We start from the raw sequence: 25,587 nt of genomic DNA, 5'->3' as shown, positions 1-25,587 counted from the left end.
CTTTTTTAGGTGTCCATTATTACTTTTCAGAATGGAGTATTCACCCGGATCATGGTATAAATTATGCGAAGCATATGTTAAGTGTAGGCTACCCCGTTAGGTAAACCAATGCGGAATTTGCATTGAATAATTGATTATTAAAAGTGCTTGTCTGTTTAATATATTTATACAAACATTTTAATGTTTTTGTCGTTGAAAATGTGGCAGATACTGCAGTCTAGACAATATGAGAAAAAAAGAAAAGAAAAAAAATACTCAGATTTCTGAACAAAGTACTATTTGCCTCCCATCCATAAGATGCAGCTGCCAATCAATATCTTATTATAGAACTTAATGTCTCATTTCCAATAGATTTTTTTTCTGATACTTGGCTTGTTTGGTGAAAATGTGGCACAGGTGTTTTTACAAATGGTTTCATCGCCTCATCTGACACTCATTACTGTCATGTCAAACCTTTGAAATTTTTTACCCCAGTTAGAACATCAGTCTTATTGAAAAGATGTGTCATGTTTTGATGTGTAATATAAGGGAAATTGACAAGGTGCATTATATAAGGGAGGTGTTTGTGCACCATTTATGTTTTGAATAATTATCAAGGTTTATCAAGGCTCCCATTGGCAGGCAGGCGATGACCAAGTAAACAAAACATTATTTGTAGTTACACTTGTAACGATTTTGGCAATTTTTGTTTGTTTGAAAATAAAAAGCTTTATTTGTGTCCAACAAAACCCTGTTGGTGAAATCCACAAAATAGGACAACAGATGTTATAAGGTTTACTACACACTTTATACACTTCTCTCAGGTAGAAATTATTATTTTTTAAGCTTTCCTCTCTTATTGAAACTCCTAAAGTTAAAAACGTTCAGAGTATGTACAGTACAGACCAAAAGTTTGGACACACCTTCTCAGAATGAGAAGGTGTGTCCAAACTGTAGGTCTAGTGATTAAGAATCGAAAAAAAAGTTTTGATTGCGATTTAAGATGGATTTACATTTGGCAAACTGGACGCAGTCTGTATAAAGAGACACAGAACAGAGGAGATAGATTGATGTGCCTAAAACCAATCAGAACGCCCAAGATAGATAGATAGATAGATAGATAAATAGATAGATAGATAGATAGATAGATAGATAGATAGATAGATAGATAGATAGATAGATAGATAGATAGATAGATAGATAGATAGATAGATAGATAGATAGATAGATAGATAGATAGATAGATAGATAGATAGATAGATAGATAGATAGACACAGTGATTACATACAGTACGTGTGCACTACAGTATAGTACAGAGGGTTCTCAAGCTATATCGCAGTTCACCTTTGTGGTGTTGCTTTTTTGTGTATATATATATATATATATATATATATATATACGTACAAACGAATATATGAAACTTTATTATACTTCTTTTTGCTGCAACTTGGTGTTCAAACTGACACAGTATGACTCAATACGACATACAACACATTTCATTCTTTTGTGAAAAAATCGTTAAAATGCATAATAACGATATTTTACCCAGGATTCATTGAAATCACTAAACTTGTTTTTTCATCTAAAAATATCTTAAAGTTTACTTGATATCTTATTATTCAATAGATTGTGGATTCTAAATAAAAAAAGAAAGAAAGAAATGTCTAGGAAAGGTAGCGGAGGAATTTCACTCAGAGACTTAAAGTCCTTGAAGTGGGGCAAAACGAGCTGTAACCTGCTCTGGTGATAAATAGCTAAGTCATTATTATTAGCATTCCCAGCTCTATTACAAAGTTTTAGCTTACCAGAGCCATTTGTTGATTAAATAATCAGGTAATGTATTAGATCTGTGCCATAAAATTTAGAAAGGGCTTTCTCTGCCTTTGTATTTTTTTTTCCAAGCCTTAAAGCAGACGTGTAGCCACAGCATATTGAAAGCATTGTAATTCCAGAATAGCCTTTACCAGATCCTCCATTTGCATAAAATTAAGTCCAGTTGCTTTTACGGTAAAGCGGACTAATAAACATACCTGCAGACTCACAGTTCATGACTATATCTATTCTCTCCCCACCTGCCTCAAATCAACCTCGTCTGATGCAATTCTTCAGTTTTGAGAGAAACTTTTTCTTCTGTCAGAGAAGGCTCAGCTTTAGGGAGTAAGCAAAAATGAACTGGCGCTGTGAGACTGCAGAGCCTAATTTCATCCCTATCTGAGATTGAACTGCACTGTGCAAGAAACAACAACAACAAAAAACAAGTGAAACATCACAATCGATGCCTGTGTATAAACAGCACTGAGTTAATTTGAGTAACACAACTGCTCGATACAATAGAGGCTTTGTCTGTGATTATATTTATTGAGTTTCTTCTGACTGGAACAACATGCCTTCACGGCCTTGCGTGTCTCCTCTGAGGCTTTGTCCCGGGGCCCATACAGTAGCTGCTCAACACTCTAACTGGGCTGTTTGGTTGCACTGCCTGCTCTTTTATTAAAGTTTGTACTTTCAAACATTGAACAGCTTTGGAAAACAACTCAGCAGTTTAGCAACGTGATTGTTACCTAATCTGTTCTCCATATTTGTTCTTTCTTATGCAAGTTTTTTCCTTCATCTGTCTACTTTTCTAACAGGTGTTATGCTAGATGTCTTTTCTTTCCTACAATGCTACTGACCGCGATCCAACAACGTGAAAAAATTGCATAAATGCTTATTGCTAAAGACCCACTCCAATGACAATTGTTTTTGGTGTTTTTAACATGTTAGCATTTTCCCCATGGTGGAGGACATTTATAAAAACAATTAAGCTAAAATCAATTAAAATTCAAATCATAAATCAGGAGCAAATGAAAAAATACTCTTTGAAAAAAGATATAGAAGCTACAATCGGCAAGCCACAAGCTCTCTGCTCCATTTCATTTTAATGCATCCACTTGCAGACAAATAGATCCATGTACGTCTTTGTTTTCCTCAACTAAGTTGGCATCTGGCTTAAAACTGTACGGTGGATAGCACCAATATTGCACCGGCAACAAACACCTAAATAAGACACGCTCTTTGACACACCGTAACTCTTCGACCGTTTTCCCACGCTCAACATGAATCAATGGATTCTGACATGGGGAAAAGTGGCTTTGCATATCAGCTTTACAATGGCGCAAAAGTACTATTTTTCATGACAGAATCAGCGGATTTGTGCATTGCGTATCCACTTCACTCTTGTTGCGTATCAGTGCAAAACTGCTTTTCTCCGCTTCAAAATCCGCTAAAATGACCTATTGTTGTTGAAAGGATGTCAACACTGGAGCTAAATTCTCGGTTGGTAAAGGGTTCAACTTTCAGATTCAATAAATGGTGACAAAACTTTATCTGAACATTACGCTGATAGATTTTTACCAGAATAACCTGACAATGCAAAAACAGCAGCACGATGACATCATCCTTAATTGTTAATATAGTTTAATTTTCTTTACAAGCAGATAGTATGAGCTATGAAGTATTATTTGGAATATAAAACAATTAACTCCATATTTTGCTGTTTTTGCCTGTCGAGTGTGGGAGACTTTCTATATGTTCTTCTTTTTCATTTGATTTAGCCTAACTTTTGTGTTGCATTTAGTTTTAATTGATGTTCATATCTTGAAGCTTTCCCAAATATACTAGTATGACAACACTGATACATTCAAATCTAGAAGTAATTCTGTTTAATTTGTTGGTTACCTCTTCTCAAAGCTCCATCATAAACTTTCATCGTCAACTCTAGACAGAAACCAAGAGTTTATCCACATTTTGTTATTTCCACTTTTCACACCAAAACCCTCTAAATGCTTCTTCTGTCTCTCAAAGAGACTTTTCTAAAAGTGAATTCACTTTTGTCTTATCTATTGGTGTGACTTGACGCTTTCTGATTCCATTTATATGAAAGAGGCCAAGTTATTGCTTCATTATCGGATTATTGCCCAGAGAGACATCTCCTGTGTTGTCTCCACAATACAAGAGCAACTTGCTGATTTTGACAGCTTGACACTTTCATTTCCTGCAGTGTTTCACCTCAATTTCCCCAGATAAAGGAAGCAACACAGCCCTATCTAAATATTCATATTGGGCAAGGAATTATTGACACTCTAGCTTTTGCTAAATCACCAATACACATTTTTATATATCCGGCTTTTCTTTTCTGTTTCTGCAGGTTTGGAAAGCAACGAAAGGGTGAGGACCAGATAGAGAGGAGAAGCTCCAGCAAATCTAAAACTGGGGAGGCGCCAGAGGAAGAGACTCTCCAGATGAAGATAGAAAGAGAAAGGTTTGTAGGATGCAGGGATGGGGGCAAAAAGGCAAAACAAGTACACTTTCTGGGTATAGATACAAATTATGTAACTTTATTTATTCATTATTAATATCCTATTTAGACATTTTGAGAAATGTTATTAATTATTATTAATTATTGGGCGGCTGTGGGGCAGCGGTAGGGCGGTCGACCCATGATCATAAGATTGCAGGTTCGAATCCCGCCTTGCACGCCCATGCGTCGAATCGTCTTTGGGTAAGACACTGAACCCTACCTTGCCTTTGGTGGAGGTTGGCGCCAGTGTTCGGCAGCAGAGCCGCCATCAGTGTGTGAATGTGTGTGTGCATTGGTGAATGGGATTGTGACTGTAAAGAACTTTGGGCCTTCAAAAGAGGGCAGAAAGTGCTATATAAGTATACGCCTTTTACCATTTAACCCATTACTATCCATTGCACCATTGTAAAATAAATAGCCTATTGTGTCCGTCTAAAAATTCCCTTTCAAGCAATGATTGCTTCATTCTTTAGTTTAAAAGGCACATTGGGTTCTGTATTTTGATTGGCTGTTGACATTGTCAATCAATCTGCTGTTCAGAGGCTATTCAGTTCGCCAAATTTACATAAATCTCTATCACGATCAGATCCGTGTTTTCGTTCTACAATATAGGATTTATTTTTCTATGAAGATTTCAACTTTGAGAGTTTAAACATGAAGGAAAAGTGTGAACATGTTTATGTGTGTCTGAGAAAAGTGTATAAAGTGTGTAGTGATGAGTTTTACAGCCTTAAAACATCTATGATGATTGTTAAACATATAGTTGACTACTTTTGGATTTCCACGGTAGCCCTAAAGTCCAAATCACATCAATGACAATTGAAAAAGCATAACAAATAAAAAATTTTTAAAAAGTAAATTTTAGAAATCAAAAGAAAATTCTAGACCCCAAAACACAATTCCAGAAAAAGAACTGTTTCAGAAAACAAAAGTAATGTCCAGAAATCAAACTGAAACGTTAAAAAACTTAAATACGATGAGAAACCAGTAAAGATAGGTGCTATGGGGCATCATTAATTGATTTTTGAGCTTTGAGATTTGTAAAATTCTTCTTCAATACTCATAAAAGTTTTGTAATTAGTATAGTATAGAGCATGTGAGTTATTATGAGTTATTTCATAGTGTAATTTGCACTTCAGGGCCACCGTAGTTTCTAGGTTTTCATGGGTTTTTTTTTAAAGGTAACTCCCGGAATAATCAAGGGGTCACTGCACTCACCCAAAAACACATTGTTTCCATCTATACAGTTCTCAGCATGGCGTCTTCCAGCATTGGATGAAAATTTAGGCAGAAGGGGACGTGGCTTTGGCTTCCTTTCCCTCACAGTCCAGCCCGATTTCATTCTTCCCAATGGAGAATATGGCATTGGAAGCAGAATGAATGAAATGGCAGCTCACTGTCCACATTGTTGTCCTCCATCCAAATGAAGTCACCAATCAAAGGGCCGTTGGTAACAGCAGTTAATTGAATCAAAACAATGGGCTCTGGTAGCGCTCCCTCTTACAGCCAGGGAAGAGTCAGATTGAAAATGTAAGACACAGACTGACGTAAAACTCTAAAAGTTTCACAAAAGCCCTCTCCCCTGAATGGAACATCTGGACGTCTCGCTCAGAGACAATCGATGTTGCCCATTTCTTTTTGCATTGAAGGTCCTATCCATTGACTGCTCTCTGGCGGAGGGCCCGGCCCATTCGGGCTCTGGAGACCCTGGTTCTCCATCCAGATCTACCCCCTCTTTTAGCAGCTACCAAACAACTGTCATGCTAAGCAGCGGAATCAAGACAGGCACACAGAGGGCATGAATTATGTATGGCGCATACCCTTCCCACAAACAGATACAAGCCATTTAAATCCAGTCTCTACCCCTTGTCTTCTTCCTGCTGTCACACACTTCAGCTGCTTTGTCTTGCAGCCCCATTCTGATTCCCTGTCTCGTTTGTGTCCGTTCTGCATGTCTGGGCTTCCTATGCAGAAGTGCCGCCTAATTCTTTGTACCTTTCCCCAAATCCCATCTCTCAGGCCGGCTGTGATTGTCCCTCAGTTAATGGAAAGGGAATCCTAAGGGAAATTTGGGTGGGTAATAATAAAGCAACCTGCCATGAAGCCAAGTCGATATTCAAAGCATCGGGGTTCAGCGGAATGACAGCTTAGAAATCCATTACCCCTTGTATTTTTCCGTAGCACCCCTGTTTTACACTCCAAGAGTGATACATTTGATTGTCGAAGTTCTCCACATAAGTCATATGTCCTGATTGATTGCCACACTTGACATGGAGACTGGCTATTCCAGAGTGCTTTTATGAAATTATGGATCGGCCCATTCCAGGCTCAGGAAGCTGGCAGTTGTCTGGCTGCTCTGCATGTCAGCACGACCCGGAACGGACTGGAGCCAAACTCCCGGCTCGGCTGACATTAGCGATCATTAATTCGAACAGACGTTTTGACAGCAGCTTTTAGTGATCCAAAATAGGAGTCAGCAAGGAGGTGAAACAGATTAATTCCCAGAGCCTGCCCCTTTTTACTCTGCAATGAGCAAGGTATAATCATTTATTTAAAAACTCTGACCTTGATGGTATTCTTGCAATTGATGGTTTGGCCTGTGGTCCTTACAGATACAATCCATTTAGTTTAAGTAAAAATATTACGCTCTATTGATGTCTTGTCAGGCACTTATGACTGCAAATGATGGAGAAGAGAGTTCATAAAAGTTTGAGTCTGTTCCATCTGTACTGGATCTTCTTAGTGCTGAAACCTTCCAACTTCTTTTCCAGAGTTTAAATGATTGAATGTTGCAGATCCTCAAATGGCCACTAGGGGATGGTTTCAAATAGGAAACATAAATATTGAAAAATTTCAAATGTACTCAAAAATTAACCTATTTAGAATCAAGTGTCACAAAAATTTTATTGTAATTTGCTTTGTCGTTTTAATAATCACAAATGAGGGTTTAAATGCATTTTCCGACCTGGTGTTTGGGATTTATTCAAACTCAAGTTTGTGCATTTTTAGTGATTTAAGATTCAACAAAACCTCAACTGAATTTTAATTGTTTCCATACTCCTACTGCTCCCAATTGTAGGGGCATTTGAAGCTGTAGTGGTTGTGCTCTGAACCACAGAATTTTACATTTAAATATAAATATTGAGTTTTTGTGTCTGCATGACTTTTTATTGTTATAAAACTGATGATATGTATTTTGCTAGTGCTTGCAGCTATCCGCTAATGTAGAATTCCGGTGACTATCAATGATGTCATCGAGAGGTAGCAACATCCGAATTCGAAGACTCTATTGTTATGTCCGAATTCCCACCCTAACCCCATAACGACTAAAAAACTATATAGTGTGGCACCATGTAGTGCCGTGAATTTTAGAAGCAATTCAGACACCATGCTCATTATTTTTTTTTTGTTAATGGCGGATATGACGTCATCAATTTCACAAAGTTAAAATCTAATTAAAATGAGCGTTTTGCGACGATTATTTATGAGTCCACTGTCCTCTTAAGTTAAAACATTGATGGTTTATCAAAAAAATACATTTGAATACATTTTTTTGGTAAAAAATGCATTGTGGTCTATATTCGCTGATCTAGTCAGCATCGATGCACACAGGTGGTAAATTTCTAGGGAACTCGATTTTGGAATTGTAGATTCGGACAGCACTACAAAGGGGTGAACGCACTATATAGTGCACTATGTAAGGGTTAGGGTTGGAATTCGGACATACCCTATTTTTTCCATATCACATTTATCCCTCGCTTTGAGGGATAGGGAGAAGTCGAAGGGTTATGGAACCAATTTGGATTTGGCCTTACTCTGTCTGACCAGATTGCCTGTTTGCAGAGTATCAATATGTTGGGTGGAGATATTTACAGCCATTGTTCTAGTCCCATTACAATTGCCATTCAGAGTCCCATTGGTGACATCAAAATTGTTGTCTGTCTTGTTCTAGGTTGTACTGAAAAGGTTTAATTCCCCTTGGGATCAATAAAATACTATTGTTTTGTATTGTGTTAGGTAAACTCTTGTAGATATAGTTCCAGAGACTGGCACCATCGAGTGCAAAACATTGACTATATGTTATGACTGGACCGAGTGAGTGTGACATCACATATAAAAAATGACTTTTCTTCTGGCTTTAACAAACAAAGTCAATTCATGTCGCCTTTTTGTCGTGATATGTTTGTCACTGTGTTGGAGCCACAAATTGTCAGTAAGCAGTGATTGGTCCAAGTCAGTTTAAGTCATTCTTTCTATGTGTCTTCTATCAGGAGTGAGCTTGTTGGAAGGCCACACCCCTGCCACCTGAAAAGGGGCTTAGGAGAGTCTGACAATTAAAAGTTTCCGACTTCAACGTGAGACCACGTGCTTTTATTGAGTCATCTGATTGGCCAGTTAAAAAAAGATATCAGATCAAGAACAGTTATCCTGACATATGAGTAATAGCTGTTTATTTCTCTATAGAAGTCGATGGGATTTTGGCTTCTTGGAATCAGCAGTTACTTCCTTTTTGGAAGGCAAGGGGTAGGGGTCACTCAGTCCAAATTTATTTACAGTCAATAGTCCAAACCTGCAGCAAATCTGACGTTGATTAGTGTTTTAGCTCGAAAACGTTTCATTTAACCCATGGAAGATACCAAGACAGCTCAGAGTGGACTCCAGGTACAACTGTCCCTCTGACCAGCTTCAGGTAATAGGCGAAAATCTCACACAAGCAGAGCCGGTGGACTAAAGGACTAAAAAACACACATGGGAGGTTTTGTTGGTGGGGCTTCTATCACTCTCTGGCTTATCTGTGCACATGCTAGTCCTGAAATTATATTTCTGTGGCCAAAGAGACAGCACACGGCGCCAATCTGACATTGTTTTTTTGTGAACCCGTCTCCATTTTCTCTGTCTTTGTCTGCGGCAGCTGATTATGATGTCCCTTTTCTGTTATCTGCCCAGCTCTGCTTGGCTTCTAATCAGCCACCAGCAGTCTCTCTGCCACTCCTTCATTTCCCTTTTGCAGACCACAGCAGAGCACATCACAGCTTTCTTTTCTCGCCAACTTTCGTTTGTTTGTTGTCAAAAGTTACTGCTGACTCCGAACAAACAAATCCTGACTAGGCTTTACTAAACTAGTCACCGTACTGTAGTTTCTTCAAACGTGGATAAGACGTGACGACTTTTCTTCCTTTCATTTTTGGTCCCCAATCAAAGAAAGAAAATAATTTCAAAGTAAATTATTCGGCTTTTTCTTTTCTTTTTTTTGTTCTGGAGATTACAGAAGCAGAAATATCTTCCCACTTTGTCAAACCATCTCATTATTCTCACATGCTGTCTGAATCTCATTTGCAGAGTTCAAAGCAAGGTCCAATTGGCTGATTGGAAACTATGATTCCATTTGTAATTATATTGATACCTACATCAGCCTAATATGATTATTAACACTGTGAATTAACACTGCCAAACCAGACCAATTATCTCTGTGATTGCATTATCGGCTCAGTTTCACCACCAAGTTGGGGGATTTTGTCGTTCTTCACCGACACAATTCCCTGCAAGTTTTGATGAGACAATATTTGATAGAAACAATCGAATCCAGGCATCAGAAAGCAACACTTTGTTTTTAGTCTATGTACAATAACAACTTCGACTGTGGGAGAATAGTTTTAAACATCCATATATTCTTGCCAGAGACTTCATCAAACATGGTTGTAGGAAATTCTGTTTTAGCTGAACATTTGATTAATAGTCATTGACGGTTTCTAAAGTAGTAAAGTGTAGAAACAAGTCCTAATGGAAGGATTTTAATAAAGGAGCTCAGTGGTTTTTCCATTATTGTGGGATTTATGTTCTAAAAAAAACACGCAAAAGGCAAAATCTGATTGTCAACTTTCTTTTTTACAATTATTCTAGATGTTTTAAGGCCATCACTACACACTTAATACACTTTCTTCAAACAGATGTGAACATTTTCACACTTTTTTCTTTCTTTTTAAACTCAGTTCAAAACTTCACATAAAAATAAGTCCAGCATAATTAAAAGAAAGATATGTTAGCAATCAAAGATGTATGTAGATTTGGTAAACTGAATACTTTCTGGACAGTAGACAAGGTCTACAGCCAATCAGGATCCAGACACAGTCTGCCTTTTAAAAACTATAAACATACAAAATTACACCACCTTAATGGTCCCTTGCTTTAACAATTTGAGTCTGTATTAGAATTTGAATCTGTACTTTTCTCAAGTTCTCTTTGTTTTTCTAATTACGTATTCTGAGTTCACCTCTGGGATAAACCGTTGAGCATGGTTAAATCCAGCAACATTAAATGCTAACTAAACAATAATCAGATTTTGACCCCCCTTTGAATTCCTACCATGACAAAGGTGGATAAAGATGGAAAGATTTCATGTAATCCATGGACACCAGTGAAGTTCACAAATCATTGAAGAAAAATGGTTTAACGCACTGTCTAGTGGGTCTAGATGACCCAACTCCCAATGTTAAAGTGTCTAGGATAGCACAAGGGATACTTCCTGATATAATAGTCTAAAACCATCTGTGTGCTGCCCCCTAGAGATTGAAACGAGGTAATAAAGTTAAATTTCGTGATCCATTGAGTCCCACATCATTTCAGAATTTTCACGTCATGCTCTGCAGTTCCGGTATAAAAACCTCCCCTAGCCCCACCCCTTTAAAAAATTGTATGGGCTGAGAGTTGAGTCATTTGGAGGTATTTTGAATACATCCCGCCAAAATGTGACCTTGGGGTCAAACCATAGACATATTCAACAGACTGATAATGTTGAGCGTAATCCACAGGATTCTACATAATGTCAATCCATCCTGAACCAGGTTGGACATTATTCAGCCCATTTCAACAGCGACTGAGTTGGACAAAGGGGAGGAAAAGTGTTATTGAGTTAACCTATAGGCTCACCCATTTGTCTAACAATGCACAAAACTGAACTTTAATAAATTCAAACAGAAAACAATACTATTCTTGCTGTCACATTTGTTGTGAATAGAGAATAAAGTAATAAATAGGAATGATTTTTTTAGACCAGATGGTAGATCGTTTTTTTGTTGATGTAAAATTTTAAAGTGCAGTCATTTGACAAGAGACTCCCTATGCCTCCAATGGCCTTTTTAAGGAACTGCAGCATTTGACAGGTTTACTGTACGTCACTTCTCAAAACGGAAGTTTGGATAAAAAAAAAAAACAGACCCTAATGCAGAGTGGACTAATCGAGTACCTCCTGAGCTGGTTCAAAAAGCCCTCTCAGTTTTGTAGTTTTTGGCAAGGGCATTCGAGACGAGACAGGCTTGGGGCTGTACGGCAATAATCAGCTGAATGTGGGCAGCCCTTTCCTCGCTGTTAACATGCAGGGCCATTAATTGGCTAATGGACTGTATATGGTACATAGGAAACCTGGTCTCAGAGGCAAAAGATGGGCCCAGAAAGGAACCGGGAGGGGTGGAAAGCAGCAGCAGGTTTCCTAAGACTGACACAGGAAGAAAAGGGGAAGGTTTTAGACGTGATGAGCAACGAAGCAAAAGAAAAATCTCTTTAAAATCCAAAAACTTTTTATTATTATTTATTAAACCCTTTGCAAGGGGCTTCTTTAGACATTTAGGGTAAAGATCACAGGATAATGTTATTTGAGACAAGAAATTGGTTCTGTATGAAAGTACAAAAGTCAATAAGTCATTGTACCATAATCCTCAATTATGGCCGACAGCAGTCTTGGACAACAAGGATCATGTTGTTTTTGCAATTCTCCTTTCTTACTGTGCCTTTGAGCCAGAATTTTGCCCTCGCCACATTCTGAAAAACTCACCAAAATTTTTACCCACCTAGTAACCGGAAATGAATTTTGGGCGTAGTGAACAAACCCCTAAAAAAATGATGACATCATAGCAGACGAAGCCATCAAAAATATTAATTAGTCCAAAATCTCTCAATGGGCTCAAAAGAATTTTTCAAGGTTGGTGATATTTAAAGAAATTGACGGTATCATGCGATGTCTACAAGACCTGGAGGCCATTTAGTGGTGAAGTAGGAAATTTTGTGGTTTTTACCTTCCCTCAATATAGTAAAAGAAAACTTTAATTTGTGCGATCTTCACGAAAATCTACATTCACAACCGATGTTTTGTTTTCCTCAGGATGAGGATGCCATCTTGAATTTTATTTAAAAAAATCCGTATTAGTGCCATTTACAAATAAATCTCCTCCTAAGGATTTTGATCTATCACTTCATAACTACTCAACATCATTGGTGAACTAAAAAATGTTGGACAAAATGTTTGTAGATTTTAACTAGCATTAGCCTGGCGCGCTCCGAAAAGCTGCGTTCCCCTCTCACATTTTTGTAACCAAAATATTGTGAAAATGTAATACACGCATTGTAGGGTTTTAAAATTTTGACTTCCCATTACTTTGTATGTATTTTTTCCCTAATGTCATCATAATCTTACATGCTGGTCATTTAAGCGGCATTTTAGGACCTTTGAATCTGAAATAGCTATATCAAAATAGCAGCAATGTTTGCAATGATTGTAATTCTTTATCGAACTAAAACAACAGACTTTTGCTTGTTTGCAGGTTTTATGGGTGTTGTAGGAAAACAATAGGTCAGATATTCTTACAGCTGTATTGAACTTGCTGTTAGTCTGTCAATGGTACACACCTATTAGTCCTAAGCATATCAGACTCCTGGGGGCAAAAAAACATGTCTTCCTTGTTGCTTGATGTCATTGGTTTAGCCGCAGCCATTATCTCATCTTAAATGTCAATAATCCATTTTTTTTATGAATCTGATTAGTCTGTAATATGCCAGAGGGGCTGAAGGTCCCAGTGGACTTACGTGAACCTTCTGTAATTTCATTGTCTGATGCTTCCTGGCAGGACCTGGTGGTTGGTGGTTTTACCCTGTAAAGCTTTATTTATTTATTCAATTTTTGTTGCTGAAAAGGGGTATGTGAATCGAGACCACCATAACCCTAAACAGCTACTTATTGCCGTCTACCTGCTTCTAAACAATGCGGTGTTACATCTAATGAGCTTCAAGCCTTTATTGATGACTCGGCGTCCCCGCCACATTGCATCACGCCTTCCATCTAAATCCCATTCCACAGATAATGCCAAGAAAATAGGATTTTGGAAGGCAGTGTATGGGCAGGATAGGAAAATTAGGTTAATCTGGCACTGAAAAATGGCGATTGTTTGAAATGTGATTACCGTTATTGAAATACAGGGAAGGGCAAGAGATGGGAGTTTTACGAGGAGGCAATCCATGTTACAGACCTGTCAATCAACAGTGAGAAGCAGCACCCAGGGGGACGGGTCAAAGGTCAGATATGTCCTTAGGTAACAGGAAAGTCTAGCAGCAGTTGGAGTTGTTGCACCAGTGTGTGGATGATTGTGTTACCCTACAGCACGTAACATCTGGAACCAGTGAGCAGCCTGGTGGCGACTGCTTGATCGCCACATTGGGAGGTCAACCCCCCCCCTCGTTCAGCCTGTCCTAGTTGCGGACAGATGCATTCACATGCAGCCATTCTTCGGGACAGGAAGGGCCCGACAAAGACTTTCTTATGTGGCTTGTGCAGTCCCATGGAGAGAAAACAACACTAAGATGGGGGGGGGGGGGTTAAGGCGTGTTAAAGGAGGAAGTGGATTTATGTGATCCCATTCCATTATTTAATAAACAATAACACCTTATGGTTGACAGGAGGCATTTCCTTGACTGTTTAACAATTAACATTGAATTTAAATGGTGGATTTACGCCTTTCTGGAGGAAACAGTTCAAACCCGTCCTTTCTCTGGTATTGCATGATAATGTCATTTACTCTCAATCATATAAAGCAGAGGGCTGCATGGTGGGGCAGTGGTTAGCACCCTTGCCTAACAGTGAGGACGCCCTGGTTCAAATCCTGGCTAGGATTTTTATGTGTGGAGTTTTCATGTTCTCCTCATGCACTGGTGGGTTTTCTCTGGGCTCTTTGGTTTTCTCCCTCAGTCAAAAAATATTCTTCATAGATGAATTGGTGTCTCTAAATTCAGGGTACCCAAAGCCAGGCCTCGGGGGCTGGTTGGTGTCCAACATGTTTTCCAACCAACCTGCCATTGAAGATCTTTTCTAGCCTTTTGAAATTACTAATCTTGCAGCTTTAAAATTATGACACAGATTTTTATGTTTCTGTGGAAAGGAAATCATAAAGAGCATTGTTCAATATACAGTTATTTCACAATCCAATAGAGCATAAAAGGATACGTTTTCCACAGTCATAAATGAATTGAAATACTCTTTTATTTTCTTTTTACTTTTACAATTTACAATTGATATCTTTTCCAGCAGCGTTTTTTGCTCTGTGGTGACAACTTGCAAGTAATGAGTTTAAAAATGACACAAAGTAGCAACATTTTTTCTGTTTTAAAAATGCTATCAGTAAAACATAAAAGGAATTTTTTTTTTACCCTTCAGATCCATGCCAAGTAAACAAAATAGCATCCTATCTTCTTTAAAAGCCAGAGTTCAGCCATAAACAGAGTTGTCAGACATTTTTCATAAACAAAGTCAATAAAAAAGCTTTGAGCTTACAATAACTGACAACACAAGAGTGAAAAATATACAGTGTGCCTGAAAACTCGCTGGTAAAAAGGAAAGAAAACTTCTGTCTCTTGGACCAGAAACACTGGCAAACAAAAGCGGCGAGGAGCAAAATAAAGCATTCACATCAGAGGTAGTCTGTCCTTCTTTTCATTGATCATGTCAACAAAAGATTTTCCTTAAACTCTAAAGGTTTATTGGCTGAGAGAATGTCCAACTCTGTCAAGCCCTTGTGCTATCCTAGGCACTTTACCATTGGGAGTTGGGTCATCTAGACCCACTAGACAGTGCGCTGAACCTTTTTTCTTCAATGATTTGTGATCTTCACTGGTGTCCATGGATTACATGAAATCTTTCCACCTTTATCCACCTTTGTCATGGTAGGGAGAACACATGAAAGTAAGGGTGTTCATTTAAGATAGCACAAGGGGTAGATTATGTCCTCCTGACTACCAGTCATGTAAATTTGTCCTCTATAAAGAACATTTCTAAACCGGAGTTTCTCCCAACCTCTGCATATTACTAAATGAACTATCATTGGTGTCTACAGAAAACATTTAGGGCTTTTGGATGATACCAAACGACTTTATCTCCTTTATCTCCTGGGTCAGAATACAGGCAAAGACAGAGGAGCTCCGGGAAAAGCAGGTGAAGGACAGAGAGTACGCCGAGATCCAAGACGTCATCAGCCGCACCTTCAGCTCAGACGAGGAGCACACCTACGCTGGAATCGGCTCGCTGGGCTCGTCCATGGACGGCAGCAGCACTGACGCCTACAGCCACCCCTACCACCTCCCACAGAGCCCTCAGGGCCCTCCCCCTCCTCCTCCTCCTCCTCCTCCTCCACCTACTACAACACTTAACCTTGACAGCAACGGACCACCACTGGAGGCGCTCTATGCTCAGATCAACAAAGTTCGCAATGGGAATGCTGCTGCTCCTGACAGGTAGGCGACAGCAGTCCAAACACAATCCAGAGTCTTTCTTGTTTGACCTTGAACATCTGAGCTTTAGCTTCAGTGTTGACATTCTTTTGACTATCGTAACTCTTTAACCGTTTACACTATTAATGTAACTGAAATGGAATCTGAAGTGGAAAAAAGCAGCCTTGCATCTTTGTGTAACACCGTACGTTAACAATGTGTTGAAAATCACTGACAACAAATTAATACTGTTTGTATTTGTTCACTGTCATGCATCAAGAATGACATTTAGCTCACCATTAAACACAGAATTTTAATATTAGGTTTTCTCCAACTCTTCATTCACACATGACACTCCCCCGTGTGAACAGCTAAAATCCAACATATATCACTATTTCCACCAAAGTTACAGTTTAATATCAGGCGGATTCATTCTTCTTTTCATTTTGTTTGGATCACATGTAATCCTTTTGCTGCAACAGATCAGAGTTCAGCCTCACAGATCTCTGATTCCTACAGATGACTAATAAACTAGACCGATTAACCCAATGTTGCTTCTGTTAAGGCTTTACTCCAAAGAAATCCATTTAGCTCATAAATGCAACTATTTATGGCTTTATTTTAGCAGTCTCTAACTAACCCTACAGAAACCATGCATCTTCACTTTAGAAATATTGCACACAAAAAGCTTTCTTAACTACAGATGCTTCTATTTTTTGTTGACTTGAAGTGAAATGAGGATACTAATTACCTTTTTTGGGGAATTTCCAGTGGTGACAAGTCACCAAAAGCCCACTCCGAGGGTCTCCTTAAACCGTTGTAAATGTGGGTTGAATGAAAGCCTTCTCCCATGATTGACATGTGTCGGCAGGAGATTGGGGGGGTTTGACCTTTCCCTGCTGAGCTCTGGCTGGAGTAGAGTTACGCAGAGAAAGAGCGTCTCCTGACGAGCTGCTGGATGTTTTTTGGAAGGAAGTATCTCTGTCCTCTCTTGACAGTTGGTAACAACACATGGCAACAATTAGGGCAGTGATCCGAACATTCAGACTGGAAGTTGCCTTGTTGTGCCGCAATTGCCTCCCCTCATGGAAGCCACCTCTGCAGCGGAAGTTTGGTAATGACTGCATGGCAACGCTTGACCTGTCTCCATTACTTGCAATACCAGAACTCTCTGTGTTTTAACATGAAAGCAGTCGGTTATGAATTATTTTCTTCTTCATTACAATGTCTAAAACGAATTGAATCAACCCTCCTTAGATTTTCTTCCTGATGTCATCATTTACAATAAAAATGAGTTGTCACAGAATGGCGGGACCCTGCCCTATAAATGCACATTTCAAATTTATGAACACCCAAGCTTAAGCTCCAAAGTTGACATTCTTTCAGCTTTCGTGATTCTTTAATTCATGTAAATTGCGGGAGAAAAGCAGCTTTGCACCTACTTGAAATACTACAAGCTAGCGGTGTTAGCATATTTACAATAACTCCCAACCTTGTTTGGAACATGTAGAAAACTGACCACTAAAACAAACATTAGTGTGATTACGCTAACTCCCAACATTGTTAGTAACAGATAAAAAAATACTACCTGCCACTAATTCTTAGTTACGTTAGCGTATTTACAATTATACCCACTTGTCTGCAACATGTAGAAAGACAAACTGATGTCGCTTAAACAAACAAACTGTAGCTATGCTAACTCCCAACTTTGTTAGTAACATGTTAAAAAGTACAGTCCGACACAGCTACATGTTAGCTGTGTTGGCGTATTTACAATAACACCAAACCTTGAAAAAAAAGAGACTGACATTTCTACAAAGCGCTGTTTACCTCTTAAAATTGGTTCAACATAAGTTAACACAACTAGATTTAATCCAAAAGGCTGCACTGATATTTTTCGAATAGAATTTAGACTTTTTCCTGTGCCTTATAGCGCAAAATATATGCTAGAAAAGTGTTGCAGACATAGATGTTGCTAAATGGGCAAATAACAGGTGTCACTAGTGGTTTTGCTAGCTTACACACAATAGGAGGTGCACACTAAAAATGATACACAATATATAGAGATTTATGAAAATCCACCATTTTTTATAGAGAATATACACGTTTCAAAAGGCCCAAATCGTCGGTTACTTTAAAAGTTTTTTTTTTTTTTAGAAAATGAACCAACAAAATTTAGTTTCAGAAACATTTTTAGGGGTTTGTTCACCAAAAAAACTCAGTAGTAAATGACTAATCATAAATAACCATTAATTGTTAGAGCCCTCGGTGGTTCGCTTACACTTTTCGAGCTGTTTCAGTTGTAATAATATTTTATAGTCGTATATTGGTGTGAATTTATTTACCTGATTTTGAGGACTTTTCTGACATTTCTCCGCTCTGAAAACACTCCGTCTGTTCTTCCTTTGCCTTCCTTTGGCAGCTCACACCTCTACAGGTTTATGTCAACGTAAACAGCTTAGTGATGCATGTTAATTATAAATGCAGTACAAGCTTATTTCAACTTTAGGCCGCGGTATTGATAATGTGGTTTTATTAGCTCGGGAAGGATTAACTGCTACGAGGGTTGTGTTTTGATGCAAAATCTGCACCACGTGCTCGACACTGATTCCTTTCTCTTTTTGTTTGTTTATTTCACACCTCTTGCTGCTTTGCATATCTCGTGGATGCCATTCCAGCTTTGAGCCTCCAATATTTTCCTTTGCTGCGCCTCACATAGATGTGAATATGTGCATGTTCGTTTTGTGCACCGTCTCCCTATTTTTTGTTTGCAAGAAGAGACTGGAAACACATTGAAATGCAGCAGGATTGCCGCTTGCCTTTCAAAACAAACAGTCGTTTGCATTTTGTTAAGTTTAACTCAACAGTTCCCAAATTATTTTAAATTGCAACTCTTATCAAAAAGCAAAACCAAGCTGGAATTTTTAGTCAAACTAGTTTTTTTAAGTTTTTTTCGAAATTTTTATTTATCTGCTGCTATCTGATTGATCTGCAGAGATTAGGCATGTTTCACGTGTGGAAAACAGAGGCAGATCAAGTGTGTTCACTCCTGGCTTTGAGTCAGTTGTCTTTGTGCAAGAGGAGACCGAGCAGCGTTTAACCCTGACCTGGATACTGTTTCCTCTTTCAGCGGGCAGCCCTGGAGAAAAAAAAACACACGATCAAAGTGCAGATTAAGGATACTACTTTACAGGGTTATTGGAGCTTTTTTCTGGCAAAGGTGAAGGCCGTGTGGTGGTGCTAATAAAGCATTATTCACTTTTTTTTTTACCTCTACAGATATTGGCTTTTTCTTTAAAAACCCTCTGTGAGGAAAATAGTGTTGTCTGGGTTGTCAGGTTACCGCTAAAATAAAACCCAGGAGCTAACAAAATAAGTTAAAAAGAAACGTCTTTGGAAAGTTTCTTTGCAAAGGGGAAAAGGCCCAGCCAGGAGACAGAAGAGGAGCCTTCGACTTCCAATAAAAGGAAAGTTACATTTAATAGACAGTCCTTCTTTTTTGCACCATGAGTGTGGGAAGGGGAGAGGATGATGACACCTGTGCGATCTAAAATGTTATGCGTGTCTAAATAAAAGTTCAGCGTTTGACTTGTTATGTCTCTGTTCCTCCTTCATCATGCCGTCACATCTTAAAGACCGGGCCATGAAGACTTTGTCTGACGTCACACCGGTCCGTGGCTTCAAAAAGGTTAGGGGCCGCTGATTTTAGAGGATAAGCTGGACAAGCTCCCGGCTCCACTCTATTCTCATTCATCCACTTGTAGACGACTAGATCCGTGTACGTATTTGTGTTCCTCGTCCAAGCTGGCATCTGGTTGGATAGCGCCGATATTGCTCGCCATTTTTGTTGCAGCAGTAATGTTAGCTTGGGGTTGTGAGGGCTTGTAAGCTAACAGGTAAACAAAGAGCTCTCATCAATGGGCAGGGGAAGTGGGGCGGGGTTTGCTCGACGCCAACTGTCTGTCATGGTTTGGGTTTGTTGTCTTGTTTTTCGTCCTTGTTCTGTCTTGTTTGTTTCTGTTTCCTGTTTTATTTTGAAAATTCTCCTGTCTTGTCTGTTTTCTTGAGTTTTACTTCCTTTGGTCCCCATCTGCCCTGATGGTGTTCACCTGTGTCGTGTCTGCCCTGTTTGTATTTAAGTCATGTCTTTGCCTTCCTCCTGTGCTGGTTCATTGGTCTTGTCATGGTGTTTCATGTCATGCTGTCTCTTGCCACGTTCCATGTTTCATGTTCCTCGCCACGTCAAGTAAGTTTTGTTTGTTCAGAAATCCTGCTCTGCAGCGCTTTGTGTTTGGTTTTTGTTTATTAAAACCCCTAGTCCCTGATCCTCGTGCCTCCGCCTCTGCTACTGGGTCCAACCGGCTCTCGAGCCACCCCGCACCGTGACACTGTCCTGATCACAACTAATTGTTTTAGAAGACCAATAGGAACGCCTTTACAATAGCTCAAAAGAGGATCGAAGTGGGTCTTTAAGACCCGCCCTGTGATTGGTTTGAATAGAGCTGATCTGAATACAGAATGTAAGGAATCGCTCCCTCAGTATCCTGACCGCTTTAAATCACTTCCCACCGAATGATTTTTATGACAAGAGCTGACAGCGTGTAGCTGGATGAAATAAAGCTACTCTGAGGAGAGATTTAAAATTAGATTGGAGCAATCCATGAAAGATGACAGTGCAGATTTAAAGACTAAATGAAGCCAGCACTCGGTTTTTTGGAAAACAGCCAAACACTGTACTCTCTCAGCACAGTAAAATGATGTTATCGGATATTAGCATGGAGGGCAACATCTCCTGATTAGCATATGACCTGTAGAAAGAAACCTAGGTTGGAGAATTCCTCTTGTGTAGAAATATCTATTAAACAATGTGATGAAGTTAGCATGATATCCTAGTGATTGGGTCATTCAAATCAGGTTGTTTAAACTACTTTTTGACTTAAAGTTACTCATCCTATTATAATAAAAATAAATAATGGATTTGATTTATCTGCGCTTGTGTCTTGTTGCTCAAAGTGGTTACAATTTGTCCATTATTCATTCACTCCTCATTCTTATGTGGTGATAGTATCTACTAATGTGGCCTCAGCTGCCCTGGGGCAGACTGACAGAGGCGTGGCTGCCAGTTTGCGCCTATCCGCCCCTCCGGGGGACATTCATACACACTTACACGGGACATTCATACACACTTACACGCCAGTGGAGCCGCACTGGAGGCAAAGTTCACATTTTCCCCTTTTAATGTGAAATTATTTGCAAGTTGATGTCCATTTTTATCTTCAAGTGTATAACTAATGTAATTCTGAATGTACTGGATTTTCCAAACAAATTTAAGTTGTATCATCAATGAATGGTCCATTTTCTAACGTGTCATTTTTAGGGCGCACCGAACTATAAGGCTGAGTGAGACAAAAGAGTCGGAGATAAGTTCATCAGTCAGTCAGATTTTTGTAACTGCATTCACAGTAAGTCTAGAACTTGTTTGTAACATGCTGCACATTAGTCTCGTTGGGTGCTTTTGTGAATTTAAAATTCCTGTACCTCCTAACCTTGTTTGGAATACATAAAAACAAAACTGAAACCACTAAAACAAGCGTCACTGTCACTATGCTAACTGCAACTTCTAAGAGAAAAAAACATGACATGACATGACATGGCAACACGTTAGCCGCTTAAGAAGCGTTAGCAGCGATGGTGTATTCACAATACCTGCAACTCTGTTTACAACACGAGAAAAAACAGACTGATACTATTAAAACAAAGTTACTGTGACAACACTAACTTCGTACTACACTGCTATATGTTTGGCATTGTAGGATATTCATATTACCACCCAACCTTGTTTGCAACTTGTACAAAAAACACTGAGACGAGTACCTCTGAACAACGCACAACCAGAAATAATCCATATATCATGCGCTCCGGATCTTAAGACGCATTGTAATTTTTTGAAAAAAACTGAACTTTTCATATGTGCCTTTTAGTGCCGAACAGTTTGGTGTCCAGAATAAAAGAAAAAGAAAGGGCTGTGAGAAAAAAACATGAAAGTCTTTAATTGGCAATCGCTTAGATTGATGACAAGATTTCCTTTATCTCAATATAAGGACGAGTTGAGGAAGTAGATAACCATCTAAAGGTTGTCTATCCGATTTTTCTTTTTTACATGTGTGTGCATTTTTCATGTCCTTAACAGAGCCGCTCACCCTGCAAAGCACTAGCACAGAGAATAGAAAAAGTCACTCCTCACATAATTGACTTTGATCAAACTGGATTCATCAAAGGCAGACACTCGGATGACAATGTCCGCAGACTCGTTAACATAATAGACTTTGCCACCATCAAAAACCAGGAAATGACTATACTATCACTGGATGCTGAAAAAGCCTTTGATAGAGTAAACTGGAAGTTCCTCATTGCTGCCCTCCATAAGTTTGGGTTTGGAGAATCATTCATCAATTGGATCAAAATATTATATCACAACCCCAATGCATCAGTTAGAACTAATAAACAGACTTCCAACAGGTTTTTTCTTGGAAGAGGAACTAGACAGGGTTGCCCACTCTCCCCCTCTCTTTTTGCAATATTTATCGAGCCTCTAGCTGCAGCAATAAGACAGAATGAGAGTATTAAAGGAATTAAAACCAAACACAGCCATCATAAAATTAGTCTCTATGCAGATGACATATTACTGTTTTTAAGTAATATACATTCTGTAAATGAAACGGCAACAATCATTAATGAATTCTCTTCTATATCAGACTATTCCATTAATTGGAATAAATCTGTTTTATTACCACTGAACAGTAATGCGGAGCAAGGACTCACAATACCAGTTAAATCAGGCAATATAAAATATCTAGGTATTTATTTTTCCCCCAAAATATCAGAACTGGTGCTGCTAAACTACACCCCATTACTGAAAAACATACAGGACGATCTAACACGCTGGACCAACCTGCCTTTGTCCCTTATGGGCAAGGTAGCCACGGTAAAAATGAAAATCTTACCCAAAGTTAATTATCTCTTCTCAATGATTCCCACACAACCGCCATTAAAATGGTTCAAAACATTAGACTCATCCATATCAAGCTTTCTATGGAACAATAAACCTGCAAGAATTAGTCTAAAAACTTTAAAATCTGCAAAAAGCTGTGGAGGATTAGAATTACCTAACTTCCACAATTACTTTCTTGCAAATAGATTACAATACATCTTAAAATGGTTAAAAAATAATCCAGAAACCAACTCATGGTTAGACTTGGAACAGGCGTTATGTGGAAAGATCAACCTGTCAGATCTTCCATTTATTAGTCAAATAGTTAAAAGACAGGATTGTTTCAAAAGTATTAATATAAATGCCACTTTAACAGCCTGGTGGGAATTTCTCAAAATATCAAAATCATCAATTCAACCGTGCAAAATGACACCCATCTGGAACAACCCAGACATCCTCATAAACAAAAAAATTATCCACTTCCCAGCTTGGCAAGCAGGGGGCATAAAACAACTAGAGCACATAATTATTAATAGAAGATTCATAACTCCCCAGGAACTTCAAGACAAACACGGAATATATAACTTCTTGGAATATCAGCAACTTAAATCAATTATTACTAAAAAGTTTAAATACAGAGACAACGATTTAAAGCTACCAGATGTAGTTACCACTCTGATCAATTTCTCAATGAATAAAACTCTCTCCAAAATATACAAACTTTTATGTAATTTAGATAACAATATTTCACTTCCGACAACAAAATGGGATGCGGATTTGAGCATCAGCACAGATGAAAGCTTCTGGTCAGAACTTTGTCTAAACACCTTTAAAATGACAAAAAGTCCAAATCTGCAGCTAATCCATTTCAAAACTCTTCACAGAATTTACTACACTGGACAGAGGATGTTCAAGATGGGTCTCAGTAACTCAGACATTTGTCAGCACTGTGACAGTAATCTACCCGACAATTACATGCATGCACTATGGTTCTGCACGCCTGTCCAGGCTCTCTGGCAGCAGGTATGTGCCGATCTATCAGTCTGGCTTAAGGTTTCAATCACAGCTTCACCGTCACTTTGTGTGCTTGGTGACATGAGTGCCATCGATGTAGAAGGAGGATTAGCATCTATCATTTTCATAACTCTTTGCATTGCTAAAAAAACTATTTTAATAAATTGGAAAAGCAAAAAAAATATAAATATAAGTCAACACAGAAATCTGCTGCTTGATCATATCAGCTTGGAAAAAATGTCAGCCCAAAGTTCAAGTAACTTTGAAAGAATTCGGTCTCTCTGGTCTCCCATAGCTAACTCCGTGACTTAGGGGGTGGGGGGGGCATGGTCGTCGCTGCTCCTTGCCCTTCTGCCGTGGGCCGGGGTGGGGGTCGGGGCCTCCGGTGCCTGGCCGGGGGTGGTGGGGGCTCCGTTGGTCGGGGGGTCGGGTCCGGCGCCTGGGTGGGGCGGCCTGGGGCGCTGCGTGGTCCTCTGGGCTTGGGTGTGGGGGTGCGTGGTGGGGGGTGGGGTGGTGGTCTGGCTTGGCTTGGGGGGGTGGTCCCTTTGCCTGTGCTGGGGGGGTTGGCGGGGGGCGCTGCTCGGGGGGGGGGGCCCAGCGGCGCTGGATGGGCTTCCCGTCTACACCTGGGGCTGGGATCGGCCCTTCCCTGGCTCTGGGGCGGGACGGGACAACCCTCTTGGGGCCCCCGGTCGCTCTGGGTGTCATCCGCTTCGGCTGCGGGGTCTGGGGGTGGAGTGGGGTGGGGGTCTTGTCGGCCCTGTCCTGTGGGGGGGCATTCTGGGGGAGGGGGGGGGGGCACTATTTGGTACGGGGCAGGGGGGGTTGACGGGTCGGGGTCTCCGCTGAGGCCATCGGCGGTTTCCCCGGCCGGTTGGCTGCCTCGGTCCCGTCGAGGCCTGACCAGAGCTCTTCTAGGGCCGGCGTTTGGGGGTGGGGGCCTGGGCTTGCTCCGGGGGGGGCCGGCGCTTTCTGGCTCCCCTCTCTCTGTGTGGGGGTGGTGGTGCTGGGCCTGGGGTGTCTGCGCCTCCGGGGGTGGGGCCCCGGGGCTGGGTGGGCCTGGCCCCCTTGCTGGGGGGGGGGCGGGGGACGGCTGTTTGACCACCGGGGGACAGTCTATCATCTGTCCCCAACTTACCCCCTTCCTCATATAACCTCATAATAGGGTGAGGGGGTGGGGGGCTTAGCCTGCGATGAGCCTTGGGGGGGGGGTTTACTAGGCAGTGACCCCCTCCTGTGGTTGCCGTATGGAGTGGGCCCCCCCTCTTTCGGTTTTATTTGCACCTTAGACATGTAGGGCCCTTGGTAGGGGGGGTGCTTGGACATCACTGCCAGCAAGCAGCGGATGTCCTCCTAGCACCCTACCCGCCAATTTTAACCGCACCTTAGACATTTAGGGCCCCTTGGTGGGGAGGGTGAGGGGACGTCACTGTGAGTAATCAGGAGACGTCCCCTTAGTGCCCTACCCGCCAATTTTAACCGCACCCCCCTTAGTACACACACCCCTCCCCCCTCAATATATACATCCCAACATAAACACACACACATGCACACACACACTCTCTCAAACACACATACACGCACACACATTTTGCAAGGAAGGTGGGACCTAGGACCATCTGTCCCCTGCCTCTTCCCTGGTGGGGGGTACGGGCCCCTTTGCAACGGCGGCTGTGTCCCTGGGGTGCTGGCCTCCTGGGCCCGGCGGTGCTCTCTCCGCGCGGTGGGGGGGTTCAC

The 25,587-nt window shown here is 40.3% G+C and overlaps 1 protein-coding gene across 2 annotated transcripts in view; it reads left to right on the top strand.

Annotated features, from left to right (window-relative positions):
* LOC101161760 (partitioning defective 3 homolog) overlaps nucleotides 1–25,587 on the top strand; it is a 409,623-nt gene that overhangs the window by 287,356 nt on the left and 96,680 nt on the right. For both annotated transcript variants that reach the window (XM_023950354.1, XM_023950353.1), the window contains 2 exons: nucleotides 4,167–4,280; nucleotides 15,534–15,869. In XM_023950354.1, coding sequence (XP_023806122.1) covers nucleotides 4,167–4,280; nucleotides 15,534–15,869 — 450 coding nt within the window. The remainder of the gene's footprint in view (nucleotides 1–4,166; nucleotides 4,281–15,533; nucleotides 15,870–25,587) is intronic.

Source organism: Oryzias latipes, chromosome 20 (assembly GCF_002234675.1).
Source record: "Oryzias latipes chromosome 20, ASM223467v1".
Lineage (NCBI taxonomy): Eukaryota > Metazoa > Chordata > Actinopteri > Beloniformes > Adrianichthyidae > Oryzias > Oryzias latipes.
This window is presented reverse-complemented; position numbering and strand designations above follow the sequence as displayed.